The 17,502-nt window shown below is 36.2% G+C and overlaps 1 protein-coding gene across 2 annotated transcripts; it reads left to right on the top strand.

The window, feature by feature from the left end:
- Positions 1 to 7,042: 7,042 nt before the first annotated feature.
- LOC107227047 (proteasomal ubiquitin receptor ADRM1 homolog) lies at positions 7,043 to 17,134 on the top strand. 2 transcript variants are annotated; one of them, XM_015668076.2, is made up of 5 exons: positions 7,043 to 7,429; positions 8,860 to 8,976; positions 9,363 to 9,711; positions 10,634 to 10,779; positions 15,878 to 17,134. In XM_015668076.2, the coding sequence occupies exons 1-5, from the start codon at positions 7,229 to 7,231 to the stop codon at positions 16,289 to 16,291; spliced, it is 1,227 nt and encodes a 408-aa protein (XP_015523562.1). In that variant the 5' UTR covers positions 7,043 to 7,228; the 3' UTR covers positions 16,292 to 17,134. The 2 variants fall into 2 exon arrangements, with proteins under 2 accessions (XP_015523562.1, XP_015523563.1); XM_015668077.2 differs by having other exon boundaries at positions 7,059 to 7,429; positions 16,046 to 17,133.
- Positions 17,135 to 17,502: the final 368 nt, after the last annotated feature.

Genomic DNA, 17,502 nt, shown 5'->3' with positions numbered 1-17,502 from the left:
ATCGATAAAACTAACTATGAAAAATTGCGTGAATAATGCTTTGCTCGCCGGAATCAAACTGGAAACTAAATTTTTCTGGTTTGGACGAAAAAACCGATCCTTAGGTATGTCAAGCCCAGGTCTCCGCGAAAACGATTAAATGGAAGTTTAAACGGTCTTTTTTGGTCTGTTTGGCTCCCTCAATTTTTGATTCTACCACCACCCTCTGCTTGCCCATCGCTCCTTTCTCGTCGCCTCTGCACGGCTCACTTCCACCTTCGCTAATTCTGAGAACACATCAAAGATGGTGCCCAACAAAAGACCGTCGCTACCACCGCGGGATGAGACGCAAGGCTGGCTGTCCACGGTGAATTCGTGAAGGAGGAAGAGCGAGGGGGGAGGGGGGAGGGGGCAAAAAACAGCTGCGTCTTCCGTTTCGGCGGTCCAACCATTTCCAGCTCTTTATACCACCTTGTACTTCTAACTTCGTATTTTTCTCCTCCGTCCGAACCAAATCGCGAGGGAATCTTTGGCTTCTGAAAAAAACTCGACGCACGGTTCGCCTTCATGTTTCTCACGCTTTTGTTATCGTCAGTAGGTACGGAATTAGTTTATTGTTAGATCATTCGACATGCAGTGCTCTACGGTATTCCAATCCAATGCGCATGAATTTTTATCTTGTACATCGATCGACCAATGGATATATAATTGTGATTTTCCTTTCCTAGTATTCGGCATAATTTTTCTAAAGGTTTGATCGCGGTACACCGATTTACCAAACAGGTTCTTATTGAATTTTTCATTTATATGAAATGATGCATAACTTGTCACTTCATAAGACTGAAAATATATTCTACACAGGTTCTATCGATTCAATGATTTCAACGCCTATTTGCTTTATCAATAAATTTCTAATTCATATGGAGATTCCTTGCATAATCTTATGCATTTGCTGTGATTGATCAATCATTCGTCCAAAATTCCTAAATTCTTCATAAAGTTATCTAACTAATATAATATTTAAAAAATTACACTAATCAAAAATTGACAGATGAGAATCTCAGTAACTTAAATTTCCTTCGTTTTGATGTTGAGTTTTTACCGAAATTCGGATATACAGTCGACGCTCTCAATAGGGCCGTTTCCCCCAGTACTCCAGTTGAACTAACCGTAGCCGCAATTTTGCCAGATACTCTCGCATTACAGCTGGTAACAAAGTGAAATGTTGGAAGAAAATAGCGTAGCTGTTGTGGTGGCCCTATTGCGAGAGTCTCAGTTCAAAGCGCTATAAATGCACGGCAAGCTTGTTGGTAGGGTTATGCTAATTCTTAGAAAAATATTGTCCCCTACACCCCCATGCCGGCCCTATTGATTAATCGATCGTGCATTTATGCCTTGGTATGACCTTTAGACAAACATTGATCAAATAAGGATAAAAATAATTACTTAATGCTAGTTATAATTTTAGTTTCTGATCGAGATTACAATAATATCTTAACGCTAGTTGCAAACTGTTGAGAGAGTCGACTGTACAGAGTGACTATCTTGCGGCCGAATTGTCAGTCTGCTGCTACAATGTAATGTGCATGCGCTAAAATCTGAGAGCAGTTTTTTGTCAGGATGACTAACCGTCACGAACGTAACGTCAAAAGTTGTCACTGACAGTTGTGGTTACATGCATCGCGGCAAACTTTCATCTGAATTTACGTCAGTTGGTTACCCTGACAAGCAACTGCTCTAGAATTTTAGCGCATGCGTATTACGTTGTAACAAACGACAGACCGCTCGGTCGTTACATAATCACTCTGTATGCGATGCAGCGATGAGAAAATAATTCAAACGAGTGAAAACCAATTGACATGTAACTAAAAATTTGGAAACCTTATCCTTGTTGCATAAAAGTTTGTTGACTGTTGTCTTTTTAACCTTCATTTGTCGCCGATTCAGCCTCAAGAATATTAAGTACTAGTCAAATTTAGTGTCTCGAAAACAAAAAATATTTTTGCCAAAATCAGGTTTATGTTTTTCGTGGTAAGTAGCTTCAAGCTACGTTTCTTTCGTCAAATTATTGGATAGGTTCATTGAAGATTTATTCATTTAAATATCTCTAGGTTTCTTTCACAAAATTTGACGCTTTATAATTCCACATTCCACAATGAAGAATTACGCTGTTACAGGTGCAAATTTCAAATTTTAATGTTTCGCATTCAGTTGCATTCACTCGCTCACTATGATAAAAGCTTCTGATATCGTCATCAGCGACACTGCAGATTGGTCGAAGTGGCAGCGCTATCTCCAATCATTTTCACGAACTGTTGTGGCAAATATATCACATTATGTGAATTAATCAAACGATATTGACATTCAACATGGCACATACCTTCTTGAGAGGCAAAGAATAACCTGAACTAGCTTTTGCTCGCATTTTTGTGAGCTTTCGTTGGTAGTGCCCTCTGGCTTGAAATAGGTTATTTTAAACTAGTTTTCTACAAACTGGATGGTAACTGTATATCGGTTACCGTCTCAGCAGCAGTGGATAATACGGAGCATGCATGAGAGCTTGCTTACCATAGTGTACTGGGGCTGTAGTGGTCAGACCCAAACAAATCACAATCATTGACAATTGATGTTGCAGTACGAATAAATAATTATAAGACTTCCGCAGCTTAAAATTTACTGCGAAACCTTGTTCATTATTTACTAGCGCACCTCCATTGCAAAGCAGGATCTGGATTTACGAAATGGATAAACCAATCGCATCAATTTAGCACAATAATGTGCCAATACCATATTGAGCTTTATGGGTACGACCGTGGAGACATAGTCATTATGTAGTAAAGATACACGACAACCCGGCAGCAGAAATAAAAAAAGAACGAATGAATAGAAATGGTTCGATACCATACAGAGTAGGTCAGATTACCGGTTTCTATCCGTCATCGATGACTATTTAAGCGTTTCTCACGATATGCTCATTCAAAAGATCAATCCGAAAATGCTCTCCAAAAATCAGTTTGGCTTCGGCTGATCACGTAAAGAAAATCAAGACGTTAGGCTGCTATCGACCTATCGTCTTAAGAAATGCTTAATTTCAGTGGAGATTTCGCTACAACTTTTAAGCCCCCTGTTGGAGAAATCTTAACTTTTACTATGATGTTAACAAAGCATATCTTATAATAGAACGCTCTCCGAAAATCAGTTAGCTTGGGTTTCTTTGCTATCAAAATTCAATACACTAGGCAGCTATTATCCTATCGTCTCGAGAAGTAGTCAATTTCAGAGGGGGTTCCACAAAATACATCTCGGCGGAATTCAAACAACGCTTGTGGAGGGTGAAAATCAAAAAGAATATACAGGGGTACTCAATTTCGAAGACGCCGATTAAATGAAAACTAGTAGTTCATGTGTGAAATGAAGTTAAATGAACGATTCGTTTAGCTCAAGACTGATATTTTGAGATTCGAGTAAGTTAATTGTTGACAGTCAAGTTAGTATAAAATGATGCTCAGTGGCGTTTCATCGATGAATAAACGCATTTTAAGCGAATGTACACAAAATCCTACGTATGGCACCTGTATACACAAAATCAATAAAATGCATAAGAAAATGAAGACAATTCTTCATTGTTAATATATTTATTGAATTTTTATAAGTTACATATGCTCGTTTCCACACTACCGCAAGTGGTAGAGCATCCAGCGCGTTTTTTAAACGTGGTATTTCCAGTGAACTTATTCCACGGAGGAGAGTTGCCATACCAATCTATTACTTTTTGAACATTTCTACATGCTTTTGTTCGCAATAAATTTCTATTCGTATGTGCACGCAGTTTTTTCGCAATTTTTTAATTTATATAATTCGAGGATGGTTTATTATTGATGAAGGATTGTTCTTTTAATGACCTATGAAAGATGATTGTTTTCATTATCTACGAAGTATGATTATTTTTGTTTCACACGCGCAAATTGATTAAATTTAAGATGGCGCACGTATGGATCGGCTCCAAATCAGGGGGATGGATTTAATCGTCGGTAATCAGTAGGATGCTTCAATCGGGCACGCAATATCTGACTAGGACGCTTGTTCTTGAGTAGAAAACACCTGCAACCTCCGCATTCGCCATTCGTATTAATATTTTGATTTGGATAAATTACAAAGATAAACATTTCGACTCGTATGACGGTCAAAGATAACAATTGGAAAAATTAACTAAGGATAGGTTATAACGGGATTCTTAAATTCAAAAACAACTAAAAAACTGTTGCAGAGTGACAAAGTGAGGAACAATGAACCTAGTTGAAATAGAAAATCTTGAAAATGTTTGCAAAACCAACGAACATTTGGAATTAAACTTTAAATTTAAAAGTTTACAAATAGTCTAGGCATTTGTATGCCAGGGCTTTTGTGTGTTTAATCGGGAAAATCTCGGTGATCGTTTGACTTTGTAGATAACACAAGCTAGTAATATCGTAAAACATCGCGATTTCCTTGCCCTTGCCTGATTCCCATCGAAACCCCCGAGCGGAAATTTTGCGAAAAGAGACACTCACATGCACATGCTTAAACAGTGCGATGGATCCCAAAACGACGACCTACCTACTCGACTGTTGTTGTACGATAGTCAGTCATATGCTATACAATGTTATTGAAAAGAGTGATATTCAAAAAAATGCTAACCTATTGCAGACGGAACGTCAGAAGTGGATTTCAATAAAATGACTATCAAGTCTACATGCCGCGAGGTACGATACGAACGTAGACGGCCCCAAACTTGAATTTAACTTAAGTCTAACGTAACGATCAAGCCCTACCTCATTTTACAGTTTGATTTGAGGAACCAAAGTCAAGATGTAAGCATCGAAAGAAAATGATCGATATACCATATAATCATATATATACATACATACATCAGAGAGAAAACAAGTACAAACAACACTCGACCCGTCGCCAATCCGAGATTTTCACGAGCTGGTCTGGGATGATAACCACACTACGGTCAATGTGCTCCATGAATCAGCAAGCCGGTCACAATGAGAGAGTTTTTCCACGGAAGCACCCTCGATCCAGCCAGCACACGTCATTAGTCAACCCGTTGCTTAGCATACATGACGCTGGTAGAGGAGGATTTGCACGGCTTAAGCAGGTGCAGTGCATCAGACCAGAATGCCAATTCAGGGGTAAATGATCAAAGCTTTGAGATCCCCAGTATTCAACCACACGGTACAGTATACCGTACGGTATCAAACGATATGCCAATTTCATGTATATACATAATACGTTACCATAAATTGTATGAAAATAAAATGGCATACTGATTAAAATCATGGAATGTTGTTCCACAACTGTACCAAATTTTTGCAATGTTTTCCGATGAATTTTTATTTCGAATTTCATTACGAAACACATGGCCGCATGATTAAAATTGTATCATAACAATTGCTTCTCTGTCCTGCCTTCGAAGATGACTTCCGTTCATAGGAAGATGAAATTAACGACTCGCGTCCCGCAAAACTACCACACAAAGCCCTACGTCTTTCATGCACTTGATATAAAAACTATCGTTAGTTGTTCTCAAAATTTCGCGGCCTCAAGAATCTACACACTATCAAAGCTGTAGGGTCAAGGTTAAGACCAAATTATCAGTTTTTCAAAAATCGAGAAGGCGCAAGAGGCTTGCAATGCAGTACGGCGAAATCGCATCCATGAAAATAGTACCACCTTCCATTTATAAATGAAATCATGGGCAAATCACTTGGTGAAAATAAAAACGAAACGTACTATAGTTAATAGCATGTTCAACATGGTTTCTCGTCGAATAGAGCGAGATATTTTCGAATTTAGTTCAGTGATTTAGTCTCGGTGTAAATACGTAAAGGTCTAATCGTAAGCGTCATTTGTTTATCTTTAAAAAAAACACACTCGCAGGCACACCGCCTGAAATGAAACTTAGGGTGAATTTTGAACTGTTCATTTGAAGATCACTTACCAAGGCCAGCACCACGGATCGAGTTCATTAAGAAAAAGTATTAAATTCAGCAGAAATTTGCACAAATTCATGACGCAAATGCGACTCGATTATGTATGTACGTTCGAACTCTACGGCGTCAGACGTCCCAGAATTCCCTGATTGTGAGTGTCCCGAAAGTAGCGCCGCAGCAGCGCCGCTTGAGGTAAGTTTTCAGAACTGATTATGGAGCACGGAGCATGTCGGTAGCGTATCGATACCGTCATAGCGTGTATCAGTGGTGTAATCGTTTCGAACTGGAGGTAGGCTACCCATTTCATCAACCTCGCGAAATATCGAAAACTGCAGCCAAAGTGATGAGATATATATATACATATATATATATATTCTGGTTGCTTCGCTCTGTCACTCAATCAGGTGTATAGCGAGACAAATTATAACCGACACATACCTTTCACTCTCACTTCTCCGCTATACTTTCTGTACACGCGAAGCTACCACCAGTAGTATATGCTCTTAGTATAATCCACTGTCAATAAATATAGTAAATATAGAGCGCTCGCCCACATTATATCACTCACTCGAAAGTTAGTTTCAAAAATCTAATTCGTGTCTCTTTGATGTTACTAAAGGTGCGTTCCGAAATTGGTTCTCATTGTCGTCAGTACTGTCAATGATCTTTTATTTCTTTTGCGGTTTCGAGTTCGTGTGTAGCTCTGCCTCTGTCCTGGGCAGTTTTTAGCGCCACCAGCTATTTTCAGAACGTTGGAATTTTATGAACAGCAAAACATAGCAGCAATAGCACTAATTCTCTGAAAGATCCTAGCACTTCTGGCAAAAGTTTTTCTCCTTGAAGTCCATTTATACTCTTTGTCCGTAGTAGCAAACGCAAGACATTTTAAGAGCAGCGCTGCTGCTGCATCAAATCACTAGACAGATGTTAGTAACATCTAGTAGGTTACTAAACTGCTGCTGCCTTTTGCTGCCCATGAAATCCCATTTTATAGTGGGGGACATGAAAAACACGTGAAAAACACGAGACTTCTCCGTGCGACGATGCAGCCCGTAAATTCCCTACAACAGTCCACCGAAGGAACCAGACTGCGCATCCTTTCTGAGATATGGCAGGCTTGATTAATCAGTGCAGCCACAACAAAATGCATTGTCATCGAGTTTATCTTTGCGTATAGTGTCGTGCTGTTGCCCGTAGAATCCAGATACGCTAGACCAGTGGCTTTATTGTAATTTATCATAAATCCAAGTGGTAAAAACGTGATAATAAGCATGTCGAGCGGTGCCCTATTCGGTAGCAACGCGACACGCGGCGCGAGCAAAAATCTGGTAGAATTTAAAGCCGGCAAAATGACCGTCAAGGGCAAAATGGTTTATCCAGACACTCGCAAGGGTCTTCTCTACGTCTTTCAGTCAGACGATTCCCTGATGCATTTTTGCTGGAAGGACAGAACCTCCGGAGTCGTCGAGGACGTGAGTATATAACGAGGTTGAATTCAATAACGTTGACCTGACGACACACCGATAATAAACATCACCAATTTAGAATTTCAGACAATGACTCTGAGAAAAGTTCTTCCAGTTTTCAGAATGTCAGATATGGTTCTCCTTATTATGGTGTATTGAGTTTTAGACCATCCTATAATTGAGAAATACTCAACGATTAATTCCCTCAAAATCCATCGTCACGTCATGCTGCGAATTTCAAACTCGTTAGTATCAATCCCAACATCATCAGACTTCAAATTGTATTCTTTCGATACTTATTGCTCGATATTGGAAGTCGGTCTTGCACTTGCTCATATACTGACAACCTCAACTGCCACGAATCACTTGTATGCCTGGACATCGGGTTTGTTTTTCAAGGCAGATCTTTTATTAACCTGTTGACGGCAGGGCCGGTCGATGTATCAACCAGTAGTCACGTTGGGGACTTCTAATAAGAAATTCATTAAACTTATTAACTAATTTTGCATCGAAGAAAAGGTTGATTGGAACTCATATTTCCATACCGTTAAAAGGTTAATTGGCTACTAAATATTAATCAGTTGGATGCTTCATTCTGTCATTTTCTTCTTCATCCCTGGCTTACGAAGCGCAGCGATTTTCTCAGAGCTGACATAACCCTTTTTAAGTGCTGATCAATTTTCATAGATCTGTTTTACACAATGATTTCCTAAAAGGTCTTTTTAACTTATGCTCATAGCAAGCTTTGTTTTAGCTATGATTTATCGATCGATTTGCTGCACTCTTCAAACTGTTACACAAATTCCCAGTCATTTCAAATTATTGTGACAATTTCAAGTTTTCATTTAATATTTTATAATACAAATTGCGCACTGCGCAACGCAACAAATAATTTGCACCAGGTGAGTATTTAATTCTAAATAAATGAATATTTTTGTTAGCTTTTTTATCATTGTCGTTCCGCTTTTCTGCACCAATTCAGAAGTTTATTTAATTGACATGAATATGAATAATTCAACAAGCAGATGAATATTTACTAGATTGTGTAATTGCGGTGTTGTAAATACAAATTAAAATGTGGAGGAAAATAATGTCTATACTTTTTCATATTTGATAAATATAGTTGCATAGGTATATTTAGATCTGTACATAATGGATGATGTTAGACATTGCCAAATGTGCTCTCTCAGCATGACAACAACTTTTGATATTATTATTGCCTAGTTTTCTTTCATCATTTTTATTATTTTCCTTTTATAATGCAACATTTTATTCAACTCTAGAAACATTTAGTCAGACATTCCCTTTCAAAAACAAGATCTAAATACAAAATGTGAGAAAAAAGTATCTATAATATATCGAAATATATGTCTAGAAATTTATACCTTGTTTGGATGCGTCGTCTCAAATTTGTTATGTTTTTCACTTTTTTTTAGGACTTGATCATCTTTCCAGATGACTGCGAGTTCAAACATGTACCCCAGTGCAAGACAGGCAGAGTGTATCATCTTCGCTTCAAATCGTCCAGCAGGAAATTCCTTTTCTGGCTCCAGGTTAATAGAAATATGCAGAGATTTCATTAACCTCTTCGATTATAACAAACGTTTTTCATTAGAAATTTACACCGAAAAACTAATTGATAATTGATTCATCGATTCGCAAACACCGAGAAAAAATACTTCACACATTCCAATAATGTTGAACACCTGTTTAACAACCTTTACTTGACATTTGTGTGATTGTGAGATTTTTTCAATCATTGTCCAATTTATATTAATCTTCTGTGATTCATTGAGTCGATACTTTAAGTGAAACATTCTTTTCGTTGGATTTTCACGGACCATGAATCTGAAAAATAATACTGCGAGTTGTGAAAAAAATTATTAAGCTGCCCTTGTTAAATTTTATTGTATAATCTTATTCTCCTTATCATATAAAGGATCTTAAAACGGACAAGGACGAAGAATATTCAAGAAAGATCAACGAGGTACTGAACAATCCTCCAACGCCGCCGACACCACGTATCGGAGGAGGAACTCCGGATGGAGATCTTCAAAACCTGTTGAACAACATGTCTCAGCAGCAGTTGATGCAACTTTTTGGAGGTGTCGGGCAAATTGGGGGACTGAGCAGCCTTCTTGGTACGATGACCAGGCCATCGACCGGTCAGAGTAGCACCAGAGCTTCAACGAATTCGTCTTCCACTCCCATGACGACAAGCGCGACGCGACCTCCAGCTGCTCAAACACCTGCACCTGCTGCAATCACAGAAACTCCGAGACCGTCGAGTGAGAAATGTTTAGCCTTTTAAGAGGGCTTGAGTTTTTGGAAAGGCGAAAATATTTTTTACGTTTTAAAGCAGAGAAATGAAAAATAATTAGGTCGTTTTTTATGCGATTGAAATTTGCAACGTTAATGTAACAAAGCATTTTTAGGAAATAAAATTATTGTTGTTACGCAATCTTGGGATTATCTGAAATTGATTAAATCACACAGAAGTAAACATACCAAGTTTGTAGTTTGAAAACTCAAACTTCTTCAAAGCCATATAAATATTGCCAAATGGTAATTTTTGTTTCAGTGTTTCGTCATATTAACGTTACTAACTTCATTCTCGTTATATTTTTATTCTTCGTTAGGTTTTATTCTTCGATTGATCAGAATTCAAAGCAAATACAACTGATTGAAAACTAATCAAATATATTATCTACACATCGCAAAATGCTGAAGTTCAATTCCTTGCACTAACAGGGTTCTGAAAATGAAAATTATATTTTTAGCTGTAATGAAAAAATGTAGTATATTACTATTCTTTTTAATTATGGTCAATCATAGTATATTTTCTTTTAACTTTTGTGATAATTTTATATCTGTGTAGCAATAAGAAAAATAGTAGCTAACTAAACAAATAGATTTAATGCTGCAATAACCAGAAAACTTAGTACTCATAACCGTAATCACATTTAATAGTTACTTTTACCACGATTTTTTGTAATCCCAACAATATTTTATTATGATTTCTAGTTACTGTAAGAAGTAAAATTTTTCTCAGTGTGTGTTAATTTGCGATTACATCTTTTATTGGTTCCAAAAACAATAGGACCAGCTGATTATTTCACATTTCTCTGCAGCTTATACACGTATATGAATTGAATCTTTTTCTTTTCTTATGCAAAGAACCAATTCAAAGTTCGACTTTATTCATTGCAGGCAATAGCAGGTCTTCGACAAGAACAGCACCTGCATCCACACCTGCGGTAGGATCGACTCCAAATAATCCAATCCAGCTCAGTGATCTGCAGAGTTTTCTCTCCGGAATACCTACACCAGCAGGAACCGAGCCTCCAGTAGTTCAGGTAATATCAATTTCCTTACATCAGATTTGACTCTGTAGTTATTTTTTTAATTATCAGAATTACTTTTTCATATCTGTATTATTATCGAGAGATTGAAATATGTGTCGTTAATGTAACCACGAACTTTGAAGGAAAAACCGTTATTTTGCAACTCTAGAATCGCCCGGAATTAAGTAAATCATAAAAATTGAAAAACTAGTCATATTTTGGAAACTCCACTTCCTTAAATTTGTTTTAAAATTTCAAATTAATGGTTTTTGTTTCAATTTTTTGTAAAGTGTCAATGTTTAGATAAACATCAATCTAGTTTATTATCACTTTGACAAATCTTGGCCCCTGAATATATTATTACGACCAGTTTTTGGGCAATCATGCAAAAAATGTATCTATCAACATCAGAGGTCAAAGAAAGTCGGTTATTTTTATTATGGTGATTACGTTTCTTACTAAAAATATACCACTCAGATTGTATTATTAATCTTCTTTGAGTTGCGTGTGTTCATTTAAACGAATATGAAAACGAATCAAAACAGCAGCAATAGTTTTACAAAACTTATTTCTCTGTAAGACACTTCTATCAAAAATCAGTACAATTCCACTTGAAAATTGCAAGATACCAATTGATAAATCCTTACTCTGCTTGTGTAACTAATCAGGTGTTTCAGCAGTTTTTCAACATACTTTGTTTGTGCATCAATATTTTTAGAAAATGTTATTTCAATTGTTTTTTTATCCGTGAAAAACTGCAGACAATTTATCTATTCAGATTTGATTTTTACTTTAAACTTTAACTAACCGTTTTTCTGAACAATAAAGATAGCCAATAAAAACCCGAGTCAAAAAAACGTAACTAATGTTCAAAATTGAAAAACATGACATTTGGAGAGTCTGCTAAGAAATTTATGAATAAGCAATAATTCAGAATTTCTCGATAATCTCCTTAAATTCGATCATCCCCATTACTGCTCATGTATAATTATATGAAGAAGAGCCGGTTTTATATGTATTTTATGCTCTCATAAATAGGAAGATTGATGTTTGAAAAACAATCAACGATATTTCCTCTACTCGTGATAGTTCATATTTTTTCCACATATAAAAGTTTCTAAAATTTTCTAAAAGTTATTAATAACATGGTACAACTTGAAAATTCTCTAAAAAATTCAATCATTAATCTACCAAATGATAAAATAACACCCAAAAGACAATCTTTTAGGAACAAGGGAACAAAAAATCTTGTCTTCATTCTGAATCACTTATCAATATTGAGTTGGTGATGAAACATAAAAGTTTTCATTAGATTACCTCTGTCCCCTTTATCAGCAGTTACTAAATCTCTCTATTTTTCTGTCACTCTCTCGCTCGTCGTCTGCTTTAGTTTTCAATACAGGTTCTATAATTGACATAATTTTTTTTTTTTTTCGTTTTGTCAATGTATGATAACAAGTGAATTCGTAATACTTGCTAAGGATACATTGATAAGATCCAACCATAGTTAATAGACATTAGATTAAGGCGATACGATATCTTCTTCTTACTCATTGAAGCTGCAAACCAATTTCATAGAATCGCTTTACGAGTTTAAGAAAAACATGCCACCGCCATCAGCAACTTTTCTTATCACGTTGGACAACAGCGAAGACAAAACATCAGTGTAACGAAGCTGTACTGATACTGATATTTACCTATAATTCTCGCAACGACTCACTTATTCTCATTTCATTGTAAACGTTTCCTCGACTGAAACGACTCGCCTTGCACGCTGTGATTATTAACTCAAGATGAAGATTTTTATTTTTCCACAACAGTGACAAATACGTGGTTTAATTTTAAATGATAGAAAAAAAAATCTACAACATTCCAAACGAGGATTTATAAACGAAGTTTCTCTTTGATAGTGTCTCCAAAAATTAATATATGTCTCGGTTGTAACAAAAATAAATCTGGAACAGTTTCTACCTGGATTAATCTTGTTTGGTAAAGACATACCCTGATTTTTGTTTCGACTCTTTGTCTTCGTAATAAGATAAGATCTGCAGAGATTCAAGACTGAAAAATTGTGAAACTAATATTCGAAGTCTAAAAACTATACAGAGTTGAGCTGAATATGATAATTTAAAACAGCTTGTCACTGTCCTAAACTTTTCATTAATATCATAATCGTATGTTGATAAATTATTCCTCTGGAAATTGCCTTGGTTGAAGTTTTGATAATATTAGTATACATTTCAATGAACTGAGAAAAATTTTTATTGAAAGCAATTATTGATTTCTGATATTATATATAAGCAAAAAGCCACGATTCATCACGTAAGTTGGAAAAATGAATACCAGAAAAATTAAATTTGAAATTACGTAATGCCAAGAATTAATAACAGCAATTAAACCAATTACAGATCGTTTAGTTTATAACTTTTTACATGCATGTTCCATTCATATTCACTCTTCATCTTCATCGGCATTGAACATATTTTAAAACAATTATAATCTCTCTGAAGTTCTTGATAAGCGGATTTTTTATGACAGAATCGAACTTGACCGACTAAGATTACCTTTATCAAATCGTTATTTCATCTTTTTCCTTTCAATACGTTTTTGAACAGTCTGCACGGCCGGTATAATCTTTAAAGGCGAGTCTACCATCTAAAATATCATTTAACTGTAAAAAATTTAGTTAATTTGAGAGCAAATTTCAGCCTGATAACTGCAAAAGATGTTTTCGACAAAGGACAATGATTCTTCATTTAAGTCGAAATCGAATCAATCAAGTTTATCGTGGGTAATTAACCGATTAAAGAATAATCGTGATTCAGTGACTTTCTGTTTTGAAAGTTATGTTAAATTTCACGAAAATCTGATTTCAGGTACTTGTTTAACTTCCCGTTTTTCTGTTTCCATAGACAAAAAGGAAGTTATTGTAATTAACCTGAAGACAAGGAGTTTAATTTTCGCTAAATCTCGACATTTCGACGATTCCAGATGTAGAGAATCACCTCCGATCATTTTCAGATGGACGATTGTGTGTATGCATGTATACATATGTGTGATCAATTGTTGTGTCCGACACATATCTTGAGAACGGGCTACCAGATTTCAATAATTTTGGTCTCGTAAATCTAGTAGGGTGGGAAAAAATCTAAAAATATTCGGATTTTGATCGAAATTAGTAGGCACAGGGTTTATGAGTTACTGAGAATAAATCCACAGTCAAACTTCTGAAATCTGTAACGGCGGATCCATTATAGTAGTTCAAAATAAGAAAAATCGTCATATATTCATGTATATGGAATCTGAAGGCTTTTAAATCGTTATTCGCGAATCTGAATTTGTAGTTCGAAATTCTAATTGGATATTATTTTTTTTCTGTGAATTTGGAACCTGCAGGGTGAGGACAGGAGGTTTGAAGGCTGGCTCATGGCCGACCTAAAGCCGTTGTTTCTTTTCAGCTTTGGACGCTTTCTGTTTATGTTTCGTCCTCCAGATCACGGGTTCTGCTAAAACTTTTGGGAGTGTTTCTTTGGCCCAAAATATAAAGCTTCTGGTGCATAGTTCTATCCATTGGGCTCTTCACTTCAGTTAAAATTGGCAGTGTGATGAGTAAAACGTAGTAATAAACAAAATCTGTTGTGTATTTTCTTCCTCAATATTAACTTTCATTGTTCTTTACTTTAGTTTCAACAAGAAGCTCGTATAGATTCTAGTCTAAACGGATGCAATATTATTTTCGCGCCATAGTCAAGTTCAAACAAGCGAGTTTCCGAGAACCTGATATATTGTAAATTGAGTGAAAGAAAGCCCAATGGATGGAAATGAACATCAGAAGTTCTATTCATTTAGTTCTAACAATTCTAGAAGTTTCAATAAAACCCGCGCTCCTGAAGATCTGATACTCTCCTTGTTGATGTGGCAAAGAATTGAATGGCTACTTGGTGGTTTCGCATAAAAAACTTTGTAAACAGTTGAATATTAATGTCTGTAGCGTTTCTTAGAAGCTAAACACCTTAAAGCCTCGCTGACAGACATCGGCCAGACGATTATAATCCCTGAATCACGTGACCGACAGAATTACCATGTTAACGTGTGTCTTATTATTCCTCTCCCTTTTATTCGTACTTTCAGGAACAGCTTAATAAGGTTTTAAAAATCAATATAATCAATTCAACAACACAAATCTGTATTATTCTTTTGCTTATTATTCAAAACAGAGCAGGCACTCGTCTGGAAAACCTGAAAATCAGTTGGAGAGTTTTAGCGAATACTAGCTGTTGTTCTTAGAAATTCCGCAAAATACTGTGTTCAATGCGATCTCGTAAACTTTTCAATCAGTGATAATAATGTACCAGCTGTTCATAATTTTTCAGTCTCGCTACGCTCGCTCGAATGTTTGTTGAATTCTTGTTTCATATGCTGCGCTTTCTTTATCATCAGTATTTATTTTCAAAGATGACAATGATGGTAGTAATAACAATGTGAATATGTGCGCTTAAAAACTAAACATCATACCTAACAGTTCTCACGACATTCTGTTTTTTTCTTCTTTGTTCTTATCGATGAAGTACTCAAGTATCCAGTGTTTTTGAAAACTACCATGTGGAGGTGTTGCAAATTGTGAACCGTAATGTGCGAAAACTATGATTGCAGTCAGGAACAGTTTTCAAAATAAAATTGAGTAGCCAACCTATAGCAATAAGTATCGATAGAAAAAACCTGTTGTTTTTCTAGAAAAGATTCCTTCGATACCATGCTCACAGCGCACAAGGCAAGTTGATTTCAAGAATAATAAGAAAAAAAAAATTTTTTTCGTTCATTTAAAGTTCAATTGAAGAAAAACAGACTAAACGCAGAACACTGAACTCAAAAACTCTGAAATAAAATCTTTAAAGAATAATTAAAAACACAGTGATCGATCGCTGCTAGTTAAAAATTAAGAAACGTTGAACACTTGAGCTGCGGCATGTTTTTCTGGTTGTGCGGTGACCTTCGAAGCCTGAAAACTGGCTGGCTGACGGAAGCGCTAAGGTTGTTGAGCAGTTGGGCCAGCGGGCAAGGGTTGATATGTTGTTCTCGGTCAGCTACAGCGCAGCTTATTATCCGGCAGAGGGGCGTAGCGAGCGAGCTGACGAGTTCCATCCCTGGTGCGATAGCTCCGACGGATAAATTGGAGAGTGAGATGAGCGCTCACTTGCCGGTTGGGGACAGCTTGTGCACGACGCTATCTTCCCCTCAGTTCTCCCAGGCGCTATCAATGTTCTGGTCTGCTTTGCAGTCAGGTCAGGCCGGCCCTGTCGTCCGTCAGTTTGGCCTGGGCAACGAGGCAGTCGCAGCTGCAGCAACCGGAAACTTGGAAGAGTTTGTCACTGCCCTCGAAACTGAAGCAAAAACCACAGGCCAAACCCAACAGCAGCAGAAGCAGGACGACAAGAGCAAAAAACAGCCACCGCAAGGCGGCGGAGGCAATTCCTCGGGCAAGAAGGACGACGACGATGACGACGAAGGAATGGCGCTAGATTAAAATTTTCTTCTCGTCGATAAATTTAACTTCATCCTCTTTTCTCTCGTTTTCACATCGCCATCGCCAAACGGAATTATACATCATCGTGTACTTGTTGTTATTATGGTGATCGAATCATTAATTGATTAATAAAATACCCGGCGAGGATATCGAAATTCATTTATACGAGAAAAAACTTGTTCAAATAATTTTTTGTTGTTGTTGTTGTTGTTGGTTTTTTTTTTTTTTTTTGGCGTCTTTCCAATTTTTCTCGCTATTCAATGCGTCAGCTAAGTGAAAAGTCTGTTTTTCTCTTTTCTAACTTCTCAGACTTAATTCTTACCATTTATAGATTCATCGAAGTTGAATGTCTCTGAATTGTCTCAATGTGCAACTCAAATTCAATAAAATTCAGCTTTCAATTTTTGGAAACAACGATTCTCAATACATTTTTTTACGGCTTGTATCAGCATCAATTCAAATAACGGTGCTCGATTGTAATTATTAATTATTTTCTGTCATGTGACTTGCATGAAAATGCAAAAATTAACTAGAATATTTCATTTTTCAGCCATGTCGACGAACTGGATAAATTTCATTATTTTCTCGTTTTATTTCCATTACTCGTTTGTATCGCATCGATTGAGTAATTTTTATTTTGCTGTCTTTTCTAGTAAGTGTAACTATTTTCAAGTATTTCCGTGATCATCCCATTTAGCTTACAAACTTACCTTTTGCATACGGTATAATCTATTCAATACTGTATACATGTAATAATATAATACTTACAACTCGGCAAAATTCCTCGCCGATAATATAAGGAATGAAAAAAAATAAATGATGAAATAATTATTGTATAAATTTAATACAAATCAACGATTTTCTCTTCTTCATTCAAATTAACGTAAGTTTTTCCTGTACTTATCCTTTTCTTTTCATTTAATCTAATGACTATTTAATTTTTTATTCTATCCAGGTAAGTGTCGATGTTTGATATAATTTATCTTACAATTTATATAGTTTCCAAATGAAAAGAAAGTACGGAAGGTTTTTCATAAATCATCTTTATCTCAGTCAACGCTTTAACTAAGAATTTATCATCGCAAAGGTGGGTAAGTAAAATCAATTCCTTGCCATGTTGTAACATATTTAGCATAATGAAAACATCACTTTGCATATGTATAACACATCCTCGCTCATTATCAATGATCTACAGATTTTGAGCTAAAATA

This window comes from Neodiprion lecontei, chromosome 5 (assembly GCF_021901455.1).
Source record: "Neodiprion lecontei isolate iyNeoLeco1 chromosome 5, iyNeoLeco1.1, whole genome shotgun sequence".
NCBI classification, from domain to species: Eukaryota; Metazoa; Arthropoda; class Insecta; order Hymenoptera; family Diprionidae; genus Neodiprion; species Neodiprion lecontei.
Note: the sequence above shows the minus strand (reverse complement) of the source record. Positions and strands in the feature narration are given on the sequence as shown.

Coding starts and splice junctions, on each gene's coding strand:
- LOC107227047 (XM_015668076.2), top strand. CDS start 7,229: ATGTCGAGCGGTGCCCTATTCGGTAGCAACGCGACACGCGGCGCGAGC. Junction 7,430..8,859: donor CCTCCGGAGTCGTCGAGGAC/GTGAGTATATAA, acceptor ACTTTTTTTTAG/GACTTGATCATCTTTCCAGA. Junction 8,977..9,362: donor AATTCCTTTTCTGGCTCCAG/GTTAATAGAAAT, acceptor TATCATATAAAG/GATCTTAAAACGGACAAGGA.